General features: G+C 41.0%; 1 protein-coding gene across 1 annotated transcript in view; it reads right to left on the bottom strand.

Annotated features, from left to right (window-relative positions):
- tafa5l (TAFA chemokine like family member 5, like) overlaps nt 1-19,791 on the bottom strand; it is a 59,051-nt gene that overhangs the window by 28,287 nt on the left and 10,973 nt on the right. Inside the window, exons 3-5 of the mRNA XM_089013271.1 lie at nt 13,145-13,240; nt 12,196-12,240; nt 8,984-9,508 (exon numbers count right to left, since the gene is read on the bottom strand). Coding sequence (XP_088869397.1) covers nt 8,984-9,080 — 97 coding nt within the window. The 5' untranslated portion in view covers nt 9,081-9,508; nt 12,196-12,240; nt 13,145-13,240. The remainder of the gene's footprint in view (nt 1-8,983; nt 9,509-12,195; nt 12,241-13,144; nt 13,241-19,791) is intronic.

Genomic DNA, 19,791 nt, shown 5'->3' with positions numbered 1-19,791 from the left:
GTGAAAGAAAGCCAAAGCACCTATTTTATGGTTCAACAATCCCACGGCGCACCTGTGTCAGCATCACAAGGGGTAACCACCACCCAAATGAGTTCCTCTGGCTCCTGCAGTGAAGCCTTTTAATGCTAAAGTTCACATTTGATCATCAACACCCAAATCGAAGCATTAGTCACAAACAATGAGAGAAAGAAGATGAGGGGAAAAAAAAACAAGGGAAACAGAAGAGCTCATTTTCATCTGGTCACGTCGCATCCAATGAAATTACTGATCCACACGCATCTGTTTGCGATGCCGAGTGAGATGACTTTCAGAATTTGCACGCCGACAACAATGTGTAAGAATTCATTCTGCACCTCTGAGAAACATCTTTTCAGACCACAGGCATACAACACTCAATTAAAAAAGTCATTTCAGCTCAGAGGGAGTGCATGTTTCAGTTTAATCCAACAGATGGATTAGTGTATTCATTTTTGAGAGAAAACCAATATCAGTGTCTGTAATAACGTCTTCTTTTACATCGGGCGTACAACTTACAGAACGTTTCCGCCCAGGTGGCCGAAAACTTTTTCAAGAAAAAAAAAGATTTTTTTATCTAATCAAACCTTTGCTTTGTTCTGATTTCGAAATCTTCGTTCGGTTTCAAAATTTCGGAATTTGTTTCGTTTGCCAATTTGCATACACGGCAGCCAATCAGAAGCCTGCATTGAATGACTTTGTGCTTCCTGGTGCATTTGCACGGAATATTCAGCACAAGTCTTAAAACCTAAAATATAGCTATATGCGGTGGAATCTTTGTAAAATACGCTCAGTAGAAGTCATTTGAAGCCATTTTACAAATTATGGACACAACCGGAGACGTCGGTTGTCCTTTAAAGGAGAGAATGTTCTTGATATATATTTAGTTTAGTCCCGTTTCTCTTCCCAGTGCACAAAGGAAAGTCGACAAAAGAAAAGGATGTAATGTTTGGGGTGTGACAAAAAAAACCCGAATCAATACCTTTGAGATAAACTGGAAGCAGATCAGCTCCAAAATCTCCTTCGGCACCTAACTCCAAGGTCTTACACAAAGTCTTCACAAAGAAGTGAAGCGATGCAACGAAGAAACAACATCCTTTTTTTGGTTGTAATTCTTTCACTTCCTCAAGTTAAATTATCCTGTTGTGGTTTTTCGTTATACATGAGATATAGAGTATGACATGCATTATTCCAGCTATCTTTTCTATCCCGAATTCAGCGGGCTTGCTGTGACTTCCACGCTAATGCAGTCTCCTCATCGTGCTCTCATCCCTGTCTGACATCAAACGGCAGTCTCGTCCCACCGAGCATATGCTGATCACGGTGGGCCAGGCGCTTCTCATTACCGGGATGCCGTTTGACGCGTATGCGGCGCGCCAGACGAGTGGCGCGACTAAGGACAGCAGGTGAACGAGGCAAATGTTTCATTTGCATACACTAGAGAAGCGGAGGTGTGTCGCTTGGTAGACCATAATTGTACTGTACAGCATTTCACAGAGTTGAGAAAAGAGATCACCGGGAGTACAGTGGTACCTCTGCTTTTGAAAACAATGTATTTACTGCCAGACGATGTGTAAAAATGTATCCACTCCAGTGCCAGGGTTTTTGTCATTTTCGCTCAAATTGCAGGACCCAAATAATATTATCGTTTTAGGACTACATATACATTCAATACAACCTTAGATTATCTTCCTTCATCAGAAAAAAAGAGGAAATTCCTAAGTTATATAGGTCTGGAGTTATATGAGCTTGAAACGGGGGCGGCTGGACAAAAGGCAAATCCTGCCCCCTTGTCGGAGGGAAAAACATTGCCAGAGATCTGACCAGCGCTTTATCAGCACCCCCTGCAAAAAACAAACAAAACAAAAAAAAACGAACAAATTCGGGGATGGCGCTCCACGTTAGGCTTGTCAATTTCCAAATACATTTGGGAATGGCAGTGAATGAGTTAATTGGTTCTAGAAGAAATTTCTATAGTAGAAAAAAAAATCACTAAGCGTTTGTAAATGCCCGAATGCGTTTGCCTGGTGTTTTGTAAAGAAACGAATCCAAGGATGTTTGCTTTTGTCGCCTTTTAAAGTCAAAAAGTCAAAGTCATTGCTTGATTGATTGATTGATTGATTGATTGATTGATTGATTGAAACAATCATTTGAAAACTTTCTAGGTGATTCACATTGAGGTAAAAAAAAATCTCAACGTCTCTTTGCCCGAGGGGTGAATGACAAAGACACATATCTATTTATCTATAGACACAAATAGACGCACAGTCACTCTTAGGCCAATGGCCGATAATGGCCAATGGCAGGGCAGCTTTAACTATGTTGCATTCAGGAAACTCAGCGCTGCGAGAACCTGCTGTTGGATCAAAGTTGTTGTTCTTCGCCTGGTTCATGTTCTTCGCTTGCATAGGTTTAAATAGCCAATCAGCAGTAATCGAAATGATATAGTCCTATCACCTGCTCATTCTGTATTTTTACCTTTCATATGTTGATATTTATTTCATAACAAGAGGTAATATTTTTTCCCAGTGAGGAGTTTCATAACTTGAAATCTTCTTTTGCAGAAACGTTTATAAGTAGAGGTACCACTGTGCTTTCCCTTCATTCTTGGGATGAGGGCCGACCCTCTCTTTTTCTCTTGCAGCACCTTTCTTGTTTCTTTGAGTAATATGTCCCTCAAACCCTTCCACCTTTTTGCGGCTAAACTCCTCCGACAGAAAAAAAAATTAAACATCTGTCAGAGATATGACAGTCAGACATTGTGGACAGAGACTCGGAACCAGAAAGATTGTCCTTACTGCAGGCAGGATACGTAGTCATTGATGACATACGTCTGAATTCTGTGGCCCGCTGCCAAACTATTTATTGAGAGTACATGCAAATTAAAGTGATACATTAGTAAAACATAGTTTTCCTGATTACAATACCACACCTCTGGATGAGCACCAACAGCTGTAAGCAATAAAACATTGTGTTTTCCATGAACTGATATGTTTGTAACCTAATGACCTCTTCCTGTGATAAGGAATTTGAAGTCCTAAATTACTCCTGTGATAAGGAGTTCCCCAAGTCCTCAATTCTGTGAAGCTGACAGTTTAACTTGCTGTGTCTGTTGACCTGATTGACCCCAGGTTGTCTGTGCTTCAATTGTGTATTGAGTCACAAGTGTTGACTAAGCATATAACGGCATTAAACTTTTAAATATGATAACTTCTTATTCTGTCTAATCTCTATCAACATCGTAGACAGGTGGTTATGCTAAATACTCTGACAAACATAATTACAGTACGACCTCAGTACAATTCAACACCGTGAACAAATGAATACACTTACCAGTTACTGTCATCCAACTGCCTTTATCCCAACTCAGTGTCTGTAAAGGCAAACCTTCTGCATACATAAAAGTTAATGTGTAATATGCCGGGCTTCATAAAGCTTCACTGTGATGCAGCCAAGAGTGCACGGCCCGTGACTTACTTCAAATTTCACCCTGAAAACCCTCCAGGATCCCCTCCTATTCATTTAATGCAAAGATGGAGAGTGCAGCATGCCCTCCGCCGCTCCCCAAAGTGCAGTACAGTAAGACATGACGCACAGTTTTAATATTAAACTACGGCTCTCTCAGACAATATAATCACAGCATCAAGTGGAAAATGTAGTAAGGCCAAAGACAGCAGGAACATTACTAATTATGCACACCCTCCGTGCCCGGGATGGAGCGGTTTTAGGACTAGCATTCTCAGCCTGGAGTATTACAATGTGGAAATACACTAGGGAGGTCAGTGCTGCCAGTGAGGGAGAATTCATATTCGAGGCACTGTAAAATATCAGTTTTGTGGATTGCTAAATTGATTTAGCTGCAAAAATTCTTTTCATTTTGTTTCATAGCTCCCGCGCATGGAGGTTGGGGGGGGGGGGTTGAGGCTGAGTGATTTGCTTGAAATTTACAGCCTCGATCATAATCAAGCCGCACTCACACTGCATATGGAATGCCAGCTTCAAAGCTTCTGCAAGAGAAATCAGTCATTTCTTTTCTGGAAAAGTCAATTTACTTTAAAGGACAACTGACAACCTGCAGACAAGTTGTGTCCATAATTTGTAAAATCACTTCAAATGACTTCTACTGAGTGTATTTTACAAAGATTCCACCGCATATCGCTATATTTTACGTTTTAAGACTCACGTTGAATATTCAGGAAGTCTTGTTTTTGAGTTGGTGACGATTCCTGATGTCACGTCACGGAAGGAACACCCCTGACCGAGAAAGCGACACACAATGCATTTTGCGGTACTTTGTTTGGTCTGAAAACTTTGTGTTGATGGCGAAATTAGAAGGAAAACACATAAATAACGCGATGGTGAAATGTTGTGTGTTGCAGCAAGATAACTATTTGATATTCGCAGACACAAATTCCCAGCAGACAAATCAACCCATTTCCAACGGAGCTTGGGACGTTTACAATCGATTAAAGGAGTACTTGCATATCAATTCGAGCCATCAGGACTCCAATCTGGCGTCCCAGAAAATGCACAAGATGGCGCCCAAGCTCCATTGGAAATGGGCTGATTTGTCTGCTGGGAATTTGTGTCAACTAGAATCAAATAGTAGTCTATCTGAACTGTGCTTGTAGAGTAAACATACTGACTGTGATCTTCCATAAAGACTCACCAACCCACAACGTACGAAATGAGAACACACAGTTTAATTCCCCAGGATAAAATCTGCCTCTCTTGATGTCTCTTGACGGCATTTGGTCAGAAGAACAGACAGACACAGTGGCGTCCGTAAAGTAAAGTGGAGCATATTCACCATTCATCAATGGAGCGGCTCACTAATGACTGTTGAGGAGCCGCTGAGTCACTTTGGAATTTAGTGAGACTGCTTGCAGTCATATCTCATCAATTGTCTTCTGTTATTCCCATCGATGTGCTTCTAGATCATTCTCAGCAACATACTGTTATTGGTCTAAGAAGCTTCGAATTGGACCGTGCAAATCTTTGTGTTGTAAGTTGTATGATGACACGTGATGGGCGGAGGAAAATTACAACACTCGTCCACTGGTCTGAAACAATTCACTCTAAGTGAATCAATCTCTCTCTTTCCATTTCTCCCTCTCTCTCTCATCTGTTTATTTTGTTTTAAAAGAGAACAGTTTCAACTGCAGTAGAAGCCAACTGTTTGTCCAATTAATGCTGTTCGGAATGTCAAAAGCTTAGGACAAATCATCTGTCCTACCTTAAAACTGTGACGCATTTCCACGGATCCAATTGTGCGCCTCGTATTGGGAGTGGGGGTCCACTTAGGGAACCCAGACATTTCCAAATTTATCATTGGCAGCATAGCAAGCAGCTGACAGGCCATTCATCGTGGTGGGCGCTGGCTCGATGCCGTCCACAGACACGGCTGCTACGCTTTGATTTCCTGTCCTGGCTGGCCTGACAGATGAACTACAAAGTGGATGGAGGCTAAACAGGCTCTCGCTGTCACACGGCCTCACCACTCTGCCCAAAGACGACCTCCCTACTCTTGTGAAAAACAATTGGAAGCCAGTCATGACCGCTCATATACAGTATATATATATATATATATATATATATATATATATATATATATATATATATATATATATATATATATACAAATACAAATACAAAATATAGGATCTGCTGTAGAGGCGGCCATCATGTGACACAACACAAAGACCCTCTTTGTCGAATGAAGCAGTTCTAGATGAAAGAGGAGAGGATCTAAGCATCCTTTTCACCAGTGGATCAGGAACGTCATGGTGCAAGCATCATGGAACTCGACATGCTAGATTAGCTTTCCCGGGCCACATACAACAGTATAGTGTGCCGGATCTGGCCCCCGGGCCTCGACTTTGACACCTTTGTACAAGATAGTCCTCGACGGATATTTAGTGAAATAAAATTCAGCAAATACAAAACAACATGATGCACTTTGGGGCTTACGACTCAGTTGGAGTGGGCGACATGCGGAGGTAGTCAAGTCGAAAGTCATGCTCTATTTATTTTGGAATATCAGAGTGGGCAAAGTTCACAGGGATTGATTAAACAATCTTGCACCGTACGACACTAATGAGATGATCGTGCAATGGAAAATAAAAGTGTCGTATAAATAGCTGAGGGGAACAAAAGCTCTGAAAGAGTTTAAGAGGCCGGTGATGGAATGAAGTGCAAACATGGAAATTGGAGGGCAAATGGAGAACATTTCAACGCTCATCCGGTTCATTTTTCACATCGTCTACTCGAGCTGTCAGCGCGCCGCTTCATACGGCTGTATAGGCGCTCTTTTTTCCCTCCCAGGCGGTAATTATGAAGCTGGCCAAAGCTTGATTAATTAAAAAGATCTAATCTTCAAATGTAGTTGTTCTCCATCTCCATGTTAGTCTTTTTTTCCCCAAGCCTCGAATTGAAATCTGAGTGGTTTTGTCATTGACAATCCCCAATAAAGTGCAGAGAAAACATCATTTTGCTTTCTGCTCTGTGTCAGGGTGGGAGTGTAATTGCAGCAGAGGATGTTTTATTCAAGAAGGGAAGCACTATGGGATTACAGATTTATACAGTGGGAAATTATAATGCTCCAAGGCCCCGGCGAGCCTCTTCCTGCACCCGGAATTGAAATAAGGTGCTCGCTTTCACCCAAAGCCAATAATAACAGTGTGTTGTCTTTCAATACAGTATAAACACAAAAGTTGGGTTGAGGTATAAATGACAAAAAAAAAAACTTTGAGCTTGTCTCTAATAATAATACATTTTATTTATAAGCGCTTTTCAAAACTCTCAAGGTTTTGTCTGTGGTTGCGCAGCGACAGCCCCACGCGGCAGCCATGTCTTGATAAGAACTGGTATTAATTAACCACCCCATTTTGGTTGTCTATCATGCTAACAGAAATCAGGTGTATTCTTTTTTTTTGTATATTACACACTTGATTCAACTGTGGTTCACTAACTTCACGACACAATTGTGAATTTCTTCCACTACAATGCTGTCGCTATCGCAACGGAAAAGCAAACGTGTCTGATGTGAAGGTGTGAGGGTTTCATGTGACTTTTTGAAGAAGCTCTCTCTTTCTCTCCCTCTTTCTCTCACTTTCTCGATCTCCTTCTCTCCATCTCCTTCTCTCTCTCTCCGTTTGTATTTCCTCTCTACTTCTCTCTGTTTCTCTGTCTCTCCTTCCCTCTCTTTCTGTGTGTGTCTCTCTCTCCTCTCTTTGTTTCTCTGCTTTTGTCTCTCTGTCACTCTCTCTCTCTCTCTTTCTGTGTCTCTCTGTTTCTTTCTTTCTCTCTCTCTCTCTCTGTTTCTCTCTCTGTGTTTTCTCTCTCTCTCAGTCAGTCTCTCTCTCTATATCTGTCTCTCTCACCTTTCTCCTTCTTTCACTCTCTCCCCTCTCTCTGTTTCTCTCCTTTTCTCTCTATGTCACTCTCTCTCTCTGTTCACTGCTATGTTGATTTCGGCACTTGAAACAATGAAGCAACAATGTCAAGGTGTTTTTTTTTGTAAATGTCATCAATCAACATGAATAAAGAAAATGTATGAAGTCAAAGAATACTACTGTGGTTGACCTCAACTTTCATATTGCATATCGAAAAGAGACAGTTGCAGTCTGTGTTGATTCCAATTATTGATTTCACCTGACAGCTGGTGATTCATTTACAATTCATATGACATATCATATCATAATCCTGGTCCAAAAATTGCACATATCTAGTAACAGGATTATTAGGCAGTGTCGTTTAAAGGACAACCGACGTCTCCGGAAAAGTTGTGTCCATAATTTGTAAAATGGCTTCAAATGACTTCTACTGAGCGTATTTTACAAAGATTCCACCGCATATTAAAGCTATATTTTACGTTTTAAGACTCGCACTGAATATTCCGGAAGTCTTGTTTTTGAGTTGGTGACAAGTCCGTACGTTACGTCACTGAAGGAACGCCCCTGACCGAAAAAAGCACACATTGTAGCAGTCCTTCCATCACGTCAATGCTGTACTTGTTGTACTGTAATGTTGTACTGTATTTGGCTGGTCTGAAAACTTCGTGTAGCACCAAAAAAGAGGCAGAAGAGGATGACAAAGCTCCATGTAAGGAATTAATCAGCCTGTGGAAACGGGCTGATTAATTCCTCACACGAAGCTTGGTCGCCATTTTCTGCCTCTTTTTTTGGTGATACATTTCCCCCCAATGTTGCCTCAAAATGGCACGGAATAAATTATTTAATCGATTGCAAACTTGTATGCTTTCCTCTTCAGAACTATTTGAATCATATTCATAACTGGATGTGTAACAAGAAAGCAACTTCTCTGAATCTGAAGCCATTGTTTTGATTCTCCAGCAAGGCAAGACGTCTTGGCGTGATGTCACGAACTGGGGGCGTTTTTTGGACAATTTAAGTAATTTTTAATGGTGTTTTGCATTTGACTAAAAATATCATACTGCGTGTTTTGGGTATTTTAGATGCTATAAAACGTTTTTCTGATGTCAGTTAGGGAACAAAAAAATCATGTCGGTTGTCCTTTAAGTTTCCCCTCAACAAGAGCATGAATCTTAATGTGAACCTTTTTATGTTTTGCATCTCCATGTACTCTGTGATTGGCTGGCGACCAATCGAGGATTTCCTATTCCTTTTGCCCCAAAGGCATCATAAAAATGCTCCAGTGACCAAATGGTTCACTCGATGTCACCATTCGTTTTTTTTCCCATCAGCAAAGATAATGACCAGGGGAAAAAATATCTTCATGCATGCACACGTGGCAATCATCTACCTCGTCAAGGTGACAACATACAGTACAGTATAGCCCTTATGCAAGAATCTTATGACACACAACAAGTTACTTTTAAAATGACTCTGATGTCTGGAACAACTGGATGCCAATAGAATAAACAAACAAAGCCAATTTTTCTAACCCCCCAGCCCCCCAGGAGTTCAAAGTAAGACTGCAGATTTACCCTCTCGGAGCAGATGGGAGTAGATGAGCCAGAGGAGCAACAGACAACAGAGCGACGCACCTCCACCTGCGGAGAACATCTTTATTCCGGACTGCATCCTGCGTCTTTTGCGTCCCGCCTGGATGACCAAAACTTTGTGCCCCCCCCCCAACCCCACCTACTCTCCACCTTAACTGTCAATCACATCAGCGGCTAATCCAGGGGCGCCGCCGCATCCTGTCCACGGCATCCATTTTGAACAAATAAAAGGGATGAATGGGGCTGATGACGGAAAAGTAAACATGTAAAATAAAATCACGTTTCCTGCCAACGTCTCTCCCTCAAAAAAATATTTAAAAATCCCTCAGGGAGCCACAGATCCAATTTAGCTTTGCAAACACACAATGTCGGCGGATGTGTCCAAGTTCACGCAGCTGTGGGTCCAATTTGGTGGAATGGAGTGGTTCCGATGAAAGCTGAGCTCTGTATGAGGTGGGAGAGTGTGTACTTCTGATCCAAGCGGGGATGATGATGGTGATGATGAAGCTGGAGGATGAGGAGGATGAAGCTGGAGGATGAGGAGGAGGAAGAGGAGGGGGAGGAAGAAAAGCAGGAGGAGGAGGAGGAGGACGACGGCGGAAATTAAGGCTCCTTCCCTCTCGGGTGATTTCGGCACACACACATTCCAATTCCAACCAAAGTAAACTGGTGCGCAAACTTGTGTGCGCAGTCTGCAGAGGCGTTTTAAAGAGCACACTGAGATGGATATACACACACACACACACACTAACACACACGCACAAATACAGTGATACCTTGGCTTACAAACTTAATTGGTTCCCAGACAGAGTGTGTAAGGTGAAAAGTGTGTATCGCAAAAAATAATTTCCCATAGTAAACTATTAAAATGAGAATAATCCGTTCCCCACAAAACATAATTTTCTACTTTCAATCGATTAAATAATTTATTCCGTGTCATTTTGAGGCAACATTGGGGGGAAATGTAGCACCAAAAAGAGGCAGAAGATAGCGACAAAGCTCCGTGGAAAACAGCTGATGTGTTTCCTTAGAACTTTTGTCAGCAAATACCGAATAGATGCTCGGTGCAACACACAATGATTCACCAGCGCGTTATTTATGTGTTTTCCTTCAAATTTCGCCATCAACACGAAGTTTTCAGACCAAACAAAGTACCGCAAAATGCATTGACGTGATGAAAGCACTGCTGCAATGTGTTCTTACTCGGTCAGGGGCGTTCCTTCAGTGACGTTACGTGAGGACTTGTCACCAACTCAAAAACAAGACTTCCGGAATATTCAACGCGTCTTAAACGCATTGAATATTAACGCATTATATTGAATATGAACGAGTCTTAAAACGTAAAATATAGCTATATGCGGTGCAATCTTTGTAAAATACGCTCAGTACAAGTCATTTGAAGCGATTTTACAATTTATGGACACAACTTGTCCGTAAGCGTCGGTTGTCCTTTAAATGTGCCATGTGTGCCCCCAATTCCTTGTGGATTTGGAACGGATTAGGGGATTCACATGGAAAACATATCTCAACTTAAAAAACCTTTCTGGTTATGAAATTTCTTCCAGAACCAACTGATCTATTAACTAGAGGTCCCATTCTATAGAAATATCAAATACATTGTTCACTGATTGTTCACTGATAGTCAAAGTATCAGAATCCCCATTATTGTTTTGATTGATCGGTCTCTTAGAAATAAGACAGTTCGAACCTAAAAGGATTTCATGGTGAGACATGCAGACTCCATTTTAAAAGATCCACTTTGTCTTACCCAGTATGGAGTTACGCTTGATAAAAGCCAAAGTAAGTTACACAATAATGCGCTCGGTGTGAGTCTGCGCGTGCATGCACGTGTGTCTGTGCACGCAAAATCATTTGCAAAAGACAGTCTATCTTGTGAAAGTGCACCATTTAAGACTCCCTTGCTACTCCGGGATCATTACTATAACTCATAGATTCCCATATACACACATGCACTCACGGCATATTCCGTGACTAGAGAAGGTGCACTTTATTAGTAGATGAAGATGTCCCCTAGTGTGCGGTTCTGCCATCAGCCTCTCTCTGAATGGCTTTTATGATGACGTATCGGGCTGGCCTTATCACCGCTGTCATAATGTGAAAAATGGCTGACATTGTTCTATGTCAGGCAAGTTTTTGCATGTCGGTCATCCTTGTGCATTGCTGCAAACTGGGTGATGATGTCGGCTAAGCAACATGCAATGTTTTGGACTCAAGTAAAAAGCATTCGATTCTCTCAAAAGCCAACAATACGGTTTATAATCCGAAGTGTGTCTGAAACTCATGACAAAAAGTTAGCGGACACCTGGGCAGACAAATGTGAAAAGTTGCCTGCCCGGCTATAAAGTTGCCTGCCCAATTTTGCACAACTTGACCACTAACGAAATTTAAAAAAAAAAAAAAAATTGTTGCGAAGTATAAATAATTGTTTTTAATTAAGGAAGTACCTTCCACAAATGCTCGCTTGCTTAATTTATGGTTAAAATCCCTTGCTGAAGACTTTGCTCCAGTTGTCGTTTGTCATCATGGTGCACAATGCAATGTTTGCGTTGCGTTTTCGGCTAAAACCCACGTGGGCTCCTCTTTCGAAACGCCTTTCAAAACTCAAGTACACTTTACAGTCACGGTATAGTCCGAAGCAAGAAACAGGCTTCTGATTGGTTGCCATGCCAAGTATGCAAATTACCAAACGAACGTTCTATACCGTGACTGTAAAGTGTACTTGAGAGTTTTGAATGGCGCTTAGAAAGAGGAGTCCACGCGGCTTGTTGTGGTTTGTTGTGTAGCTTTTGCTTTATTGAATAAAACAAATGTTTGATTTGATTTTTTTTTTCTTGAAGAAGTTATCGGCCACCCGGGCCGAGACGTTTTGAAAGTTGTACGCCCGACGTGAAAGTTGTACGCCCCGGGGCTCCGGGCAGATGTTATTTCAAACACTGGTATAAGAAGAAAATCAAGGCTTTTGGGTGCGCCTTATCGACCTGAAAATACGGTCAATTGAAACCATTATTGTACGGATAATAAAAAGTAAGCACTAGAGATGAAAATGAGAAACATGAAATAACCTTGTCATGCTTGAGCGTGAAGTGGAGTTGACTTTTTGGACATTTTGTGATAGCATCAAGATAAACACATCACTGTTTGTTACAATTTGGAAACAGTCGATGAGTACTCACTCTTCATTTGATGAGGTGAGGATGAGGACACGGGGAGGTAGATTGCTGCAAAACACACAAAGTCAGTTCTTCAGATGCAAACTGAGCTGAAGATTTGGTGGCAATTTCAGGACATTTCACCTCGAAACATTAGTGGATTATATACATTCTCTGGCTATATAACATAACATAACATATATTATTATTATTATTATTATTATTATTATTATTATTATTGACTGTTAAGTGTCCTTGAGGGTTTTGAAAGGCGCTTACAAATGAAATGTATTATTAATTATTATTATTAGTAGTATTTATTATTATTATTAGTAGTAGTATTTATTATTATTATTATTATTATTACATTATTATTATTCTAACAGAATTTAGTTTTGTCAACACTCTTATGATTGAAGTGTTCGCAATTCTGTTTTCTTGAGGTTTCTTCAGCCGTCATCTGTACTTCTTTGAAGGTGTCGGACGTTTCGCTTCTCATCCAAAGAGCTTCGTCAGCGAACTAAAATTGTGCTGGTAACTCTAGCCCAATATATATCCCTAATGGAGAGGGGTGGCGATAGATCCCTGCTATAAGATTGGGGGGAGCATTGGACTACTCCCGGAAGCTAATCTGATTTCTTCTTTAGTTCTGTCTGATTACATCTCATGTTCTATGCCAGGCTCTGATTGCCCCAATAGCTCTGGTATCACCTCATCCGCACCTCAGTAGGACTGATAGCCTCCACAGATCTATTTTCTTGCGCTTTATTTTCTTTTCATAATTGCAGAAGACCATCGTTTCATCTTTTTTGAAATGCTCCATTTTTAATCCCTTGAATCCAATTACCTTGTGTCTTAAATGTGCTGTACAAATGAAACAACCTCGCCATGAGAACTTTGCATTGCATCCCACGAGATAAGCCTTGTCTTTGATTTTTTTTTCTTCCTTTCTTTATTTACATCTCGCTACTACCTCTTGTGCTGTCACAAAGGACATGAAGTGGAGCTGATGTTCTGCTCCGCTGGACAAGCGAGTAGCACACTCGCAGGTCTTTGAGAGGCAGCAGACCTTGAACAAACAAAGCAAACAAATTTGAGTGCAGCATGAAGGTCGAGGTAACCACCACCGCATCTTCCTCACAGTAATTCCAAACAGGTTGTTTTTTTTTTTTTTTATCTCCTGTGTCATGGGTCTGAATGAGGGAAGAGAATCTTGGATACAAGTCAATTCGCAATGAGTTGTAAAACCCCCATAGTTCTCCATTCATTTGCATGTAAATTACATTCATGTGGTTTACAACATTCATTGTGAAGCGTGATGTGCAAGTTGTAAAATGAACATGAATACTGCATGTTAGTCGCAAAAGGGTACATGTGCATTTTTTTTCCATTTAAAGAACAACCGACACCATTTTGTTTCCGAACTGACATCAGAAAAACGTTTTATAGCATCTAAAATACCCAAAACACGCTGATATTTTTAGTCAAATGCAAAACACTAATAAAAATGACTTAAAGTGGCCAAAAATGGCTTGAAAATGAAACCGGAAATGGCCAGTTTTAGAAGGTCCCGCCCCCTTGTTCGTGACGTCACGCCAAGACGTCTTGCATTGCTGGAGAATCAAAACAATGGCTTCAGATTCGGAGAAGATGCTTTCTTGTTACTCATCCAGTTATGAATATGATTCAAATAGTTCTGAAGAGGAAAGCATAAATGTTTGCAATCGATTAAAGGAGTCCTCCCATATCAATTCGAGCCATCAAGGTGAGCATGTAGTGTCCCAGAGAATGCAAAAGATGGAAATGGGCTGCTTTGTCTGCTGGGAATTTGTGTCAGCGAATATCAAATAGTAGCCTTGGTGCAACACACAACAATTCACCATCACGTTATTTATGTGTTATCCTTCTAATTTTGCCATCAACACAAAGTTTTCAGACCAAACAAATTACCGCAAAATGCATTGTGTGTCGCTTTCTCGGTCAGGGGGCGTTCCCTCCGTGACGTGACATCAGGAATCGTCACCAACTCAAAAACAAGACTTCCTGAATATTCAGCGCCAGTCTTAAAATATATGTGGTGTAATCTTTGTAAAATATGCTCAGTAGAAGTCATTTGAAGTGATTTTACAAAATATGGACACAACTTGTCGGGAGGCGTCAGTTGTCCTTTAAAGTCATGTATGACACAATGGTGTAGCAAAAACAGCTTGTCATACTAGTCAAGTACGAGAAATAGGACTTGTCTTTTGCCTGTAGAAATGTGTCAATACAGCAGAGCCACATTGGGCCAATTAGACGCGGTGCACTGGAAAAGAAGCACAGTTGAGATTAGGAATGAGGATCTCCCAAAGTGTCTTTTAAATGATTCCATTCTCCGTGGAAAGCCCGAAAGGAGACTTTCACATTCACAAGAAACATACGTGAACTGTTGTTGATTCATATGATTATTCAGACAGTATTTTTTTGGGGGGGAATGTTTGTTTTTGATCAGGATTGTTTAATGGCCTCTACATATTCAATTATCAGGAGTGTGCACGACCAGTCGATAGTCATCCTCTCTTTTAATGGCCCTGAACTGATTACCAAAGACAGAGAGAGAACTGGGTGAAACATTATTCATTCCGAGCGTTAATTAAATCCTCCGAGGTGGGACTTTCAATCCCATTAAAAGCTCTCGCGGCATTTTTCTAAACAGCCCTTAATCTCATTGTATGAGCTAAAAATAACAAGGTTTGTGAAACATGCTCCTCTGTGTTTTTTAAGCTCCATTTTCTAAACTAGAATTTGCATAAATGCTGACAGATAGTTTTGTTGAGCTGAACTGCCACAAAATAATAATTTGAAGACTTGCCTGTCAATACAACATCACCTTAATTAACAAATAGGATCATGCAAGAATGCCACGGTGGAGGAAGCAAACATTTTTCCTTCGACTATTTATCTTTGAGTGATGATGGCCTCATTACGGAAAATAAGAACTACGTTTACAGCCGCAATAATGATGTCACCACATTTTTAACGCGCCACAGAGTCGCAAGTACGAAAATCTCCCGATTGATGATTTCTGAAACTTAACATGTATTGTTATACCTAGCTTTGATGGATCCAAAGCTTCTGATTGGCTACAATGGCATTTTCCTTGCACCACCTGCTGCCTCGCCATGTGTAATTTTTTTGAGGGAGCGAAACGATCTGTTTCATCATCCAGCAGGGAAACAATTTGGAAAATAATTATACATTTTACAGACATATAGCTGAAATGATGCACGCTGAGCGTAACATTTGCCTCAGTACTCGGGATTAAAGGACAACCGACGTCTCCGGACAAGTTGTGTCCATAATTTGTAAAATGGCTTCGAATGACTTCTACTGAGCGTATTTTACAAAGATTCCACCGCATATAGCGATATTTTACGTTTTAAGACTCGGCTGAATATTCAGGAAGTCTTCTTTTTGAGTTGGTGACGAGTCCGTACGTGACGTCACTAAAGGACCGACCCTGACCGTAAAAAAGACACATTGCACCGGTCCTTCCATCACATCAATATATTTTGCTGTACTTGTTTGGTCTGGGGACCTCGTGTTGCACCCAAAAGCCGCCAGAAGGCCAGAAGAGGGCGTCCAAGCGCCATATAAGGAATTTATCAGCCCGTGGAAACGGAGGTGGCAACAGGAGGTCAACATTTGATGCCTCTTTTTTGGGTGAGAGACTTCCCCTCAATGTTGCCTCAAAATGGCACAAATAAATTCTTTAATCGATTGCAAACATGTATGCTTTCCTCTTCAGAACTATTTGAATCATATTCATAACTGGATGTGTAACAAGAAAGCATAGTCTCCGAATCAGAAGCCATTGTTTTGATTCACTAGCAATGCAAGACGTCTTGGCGTGACGTCACGAACTGGGGGCGGGACTTTCTGAAAATGTCCAATTCGCCGCTCAATTTTTTGGCAGATTTTGGACACTTGAAGTCATTTTTATTGGTGTTTTGCATTTGAATAAAAATATCAGCCTGCGTGTTTTGGGTATTTTAGATGCTATAAAACGTTTTTCTGATGTCAGTTAAAAAACAAACAAGTGACGTCGGTTGTCCTTTAAATGTGAGCTTTTCTCTTCCTCTCTTGCGCCACATCGCAAGTGCCGAGAGGAGCCATTGTGCTCCAGAGTCTTCCAAAGTGGAATTAGGCACACTGCCAGTATCCTTTTATTACCGTGCTGGGCCTCTGGGTCTTAACTCCTCCCCTCTGAAGCAAGTGAAGGACAGCATCCACAGGGGAGTGTTTTTTTTGTTTGTTTTGTCACAAGTAAAGCTCCTCCGAATGTCGATGCCACGTTAGCGTCGACAAAAGGCAAGAATGTTATTTTTCATGGATACGTGTCATGCTTTGACATAATGAGATCCTTCCCAAAGGAATATGGAGAGGCTGTTGCATTTACAACTCAAAAATCTGCCAATTCCACTTCCCGCAGCTCTAGCTGTGATTGCTTATTCCTCCCTTCAAACAAAAAAAAAAACATCCTCTCCATAGGCACATGCCACTTGGGATTGCCATCAAGGCTTCCTAAAATGGGAGCTCATGATATCAGTGCCTGCCGGCCCACGGCGGCTCTGGTTTAACCTTGGTTCTAAAAACCCCTCGGGCAGTATTGCTTTTTCATGTCACACATTAAAAGCAAGTGAAACACGGCGAGGGAAGTGCGTATCCTTCAACAAGCTAGTGTGTGTGATATGAGCCATTCAACTAAAAGAAGGTTAAGACTTGGAGTGGTAACCAAGGATGCACAGTTTCTTTTCCCCCTCAGCTCAGGTGATGAATTTCCAGGAGTCGGAAGGTGATGAGAGAAAAAAAATCCAATTGGAGCAGTGGTAAAAACACTGCTGGAGGAATTCTTTTTTTTTTTATCTCCGTCTTGCCATCTGAAGTACTAGCAGTCAGTTTAAGTTTGGCGCACCCATAAAGTAGGAAAAGGAAGACACCTGACACATGAAGCAAAACTGGAAAAGTGACCCTCAAACAATTGAGCCGCTTAAAAAAAAAAACACGTATAAATCAGCCCTTAAAGGACAACCGACGTCTCCGGACAAGTTGTGTCTATAATTTGTAAAATGTCTTCAAATGACTTCTACTGAGCGTATTTTAATAAGACTCCACCGCATATAGCTATATTTTACGTTTTAAGACTCGCGCTGAATATTCAGGAAGTCTTGTTTTTGAGTTGGTGACGAGTCCTCACCCTACGTCACTGAAGGAACGCCTCTGACCGAAAAAAGGACACATTGTAGCAGTCCTTCCATCACGTCAATGTATTTTGCTGTACTGTTTGTCTGAAAACCTTGCGTTGCACCCAAAAGCCGCCAGAAGAGGGCGTCCAAGCTCCATGGAAGGAATTTATTAGCCTGTGGAAACGGGCTGATTCATTCCTCACGGGAGATGGTCGCCATTTTTAGGTGTGACATTCCCCCCCCTCCCTGCCCGTTTGCCTCAAAATGACACGGACTAAATTCTTTAATCGATTTAAAACGTATGCTTTCCTCTTCAGAACTATTTGAATCATATTCATAACTGGATGTGTAACAAGAAAGCATATTCTCCGAATCTGAAGCCATAGTTTTGATTCTCCAGCAAGGCAAGACGTCTTGGCGTGACGTCACGAACTGGGGGCGGGACTTTTGGAAAATGCCCAATTCGCAGCTCATTTTTTTGCAGATTTTGGACACTTTAAGTCATTTTTATTGGTGTTTTTGAGGAAAAATATCATACTGCGTATTTTGGGTATTTTAGATGCTATAAAACATTTTTCTGATGTCAGTTAAGAAACAAAAAAGTGATGTCGGTTGTCCTTTAAACAATTCCATACTCCATATATAACACAATGGTAATATAATTTAGACTCAATCTGCAGGTGGCATTTTTGTTCAATTATACATGGCAATAATCCAGAAAATGTGCCTGACAACAGCCAATCAGAGAGAACCTTTCATTGTAAATAGCATAGACACCTATCTGCTTTTATCTACATTGTATATTTGATACTTTTTCACTGTGTACAGTTCTTTTCTGTGACATTTTTGTACATTTTTTGGTATTTTAGATGCTATAAAACGTTTTTCTGATATCAGTTAGGAAACAAAAAAATGGTGTCGGTTGTCCTTTAAACCTCTTTTACATATCATCTGCTTCCTTGGAAACTGGATATATTGTAGCAATATATTTGCAGCTACATTTTATGCCCGGTTCCGTCTCATACTTCATTCAAGACAGGGCATCTACAGTAAAGGATGCCGTAGATTATATTCTTGAAAGTCAAATGACTACAGGGTTACTGCTTGAAATGTTGCCTACAAGCGGCATATGCAGCGGCCCTTTTGATTCGGATTCGCAAGGTTACGGTGGGGCTGCAGAGATCCCATTTATGTGAGCCTTGGAGTCTTCTCAATGCCATTTAGGACCTTCTCGCTCACCGTGACAAAGTGGAGTGGTGCGGTACTATTCATCTTCCAGCTGTGGCCAGAAGCCTCCGACACTCCAGCAGACAGACGGAAATGAAAAGAAGGGTGCAGCAGCCAAAGGCGCAATACTTTATCCGCCAAGTGACTTGGCTTATCCCCCTCCCTCGCTGTGTGGGCCTTTGAATGCAAACAATGTGTATGGTGAAAGGTAATAATAATACATTTCATTTATAAGCGCCTTTCAAAACTCTCAAGGTCACTTTACAGTCACATGATCAGTTTTTTTGTTGGTGAGCAGCGGCAGCCGCATGCGCCAGCGTTCACTCAACCCGGAATACTATTTGAATCATATTCATAACTGGATGAGTAACAAGAAAGCATATTCTCCGAATCTGAAGCCATTGTTTTGATTCTCCGGCAATGCATGACGTCTTGGTGTGACGTCATGAATTAGGGGCGGGACTTTCTGAAAATGCCCAATCGCAGCTCCATTTTTTTGCAGATTTTGGACACTCTAAGTCAGGGGTGTCAAAGTCATTTTTTGCCGCGGGCCACATTGTAGTTATGGTTTCCTCTCGAGGGCCGTTATGAATTTGGAGAACCCATTAGAATGTTTAAATCCCTTCAAATATCACATATAGAGCACACAGCAAATTAATGAATAACTCGTTCTCAAATCTGAAGTCAAGAATAATGACTTTTATTGTGGTTGACATCCAAAAATATGAAATTTTGGCTCAGATTTTAGCAATCATCATGGAATTTAACAAGTTTGATTTGCTTTCGCGGGCCGAAAAAAATGATGTGGCGGGCCGGATTTGGCCCGCGGGCCTTGACTTTGACACCTGTGCTCTAAGTCATTTTTATTGGTGTTTTGCATTTGACTAAAAATATCATACTGCGTGTTTTGGGTATTTTAGATGCTATAAAACGTTTTTCTGATGTCAGTTAGGAGACAAATAGGTGACGTTGGTTGTCCTTTAAAACACACAAGTCATTCAGACATGAATGAACAGCAATAATATTATGATGTCGCATTTGCTAATTCATCCGCCGCGGCCTTTCGCATTTCTTTGCCAAAGGCAACATGCTGCGCAACACGATCAGAGTCGATGATTGAAAAAAAAATTATAATAAAAAAAATCAATTTCAAATGAATATTATATTT

Source organism: Hippocampus bargibanti, linkage group LG01 (assembly GCF_051943395.1).
Source record: "Hippocampus bargibanti isolate YZ-2025 linkage group LG01, ASM5194339v1, whole genome shotgun sequence".
Lineage (NCBI taxonomy): Eukaryota > Metazoa > Chordata > Actinopteri > Syngnathiformes > Syngnathidae > Hippocampus > Hippocampus bargibanti.
Note: the sequence above shows the minus strand (reverse complement) of the source record. Positions and strands in the feature narration are given on the sequence as shown.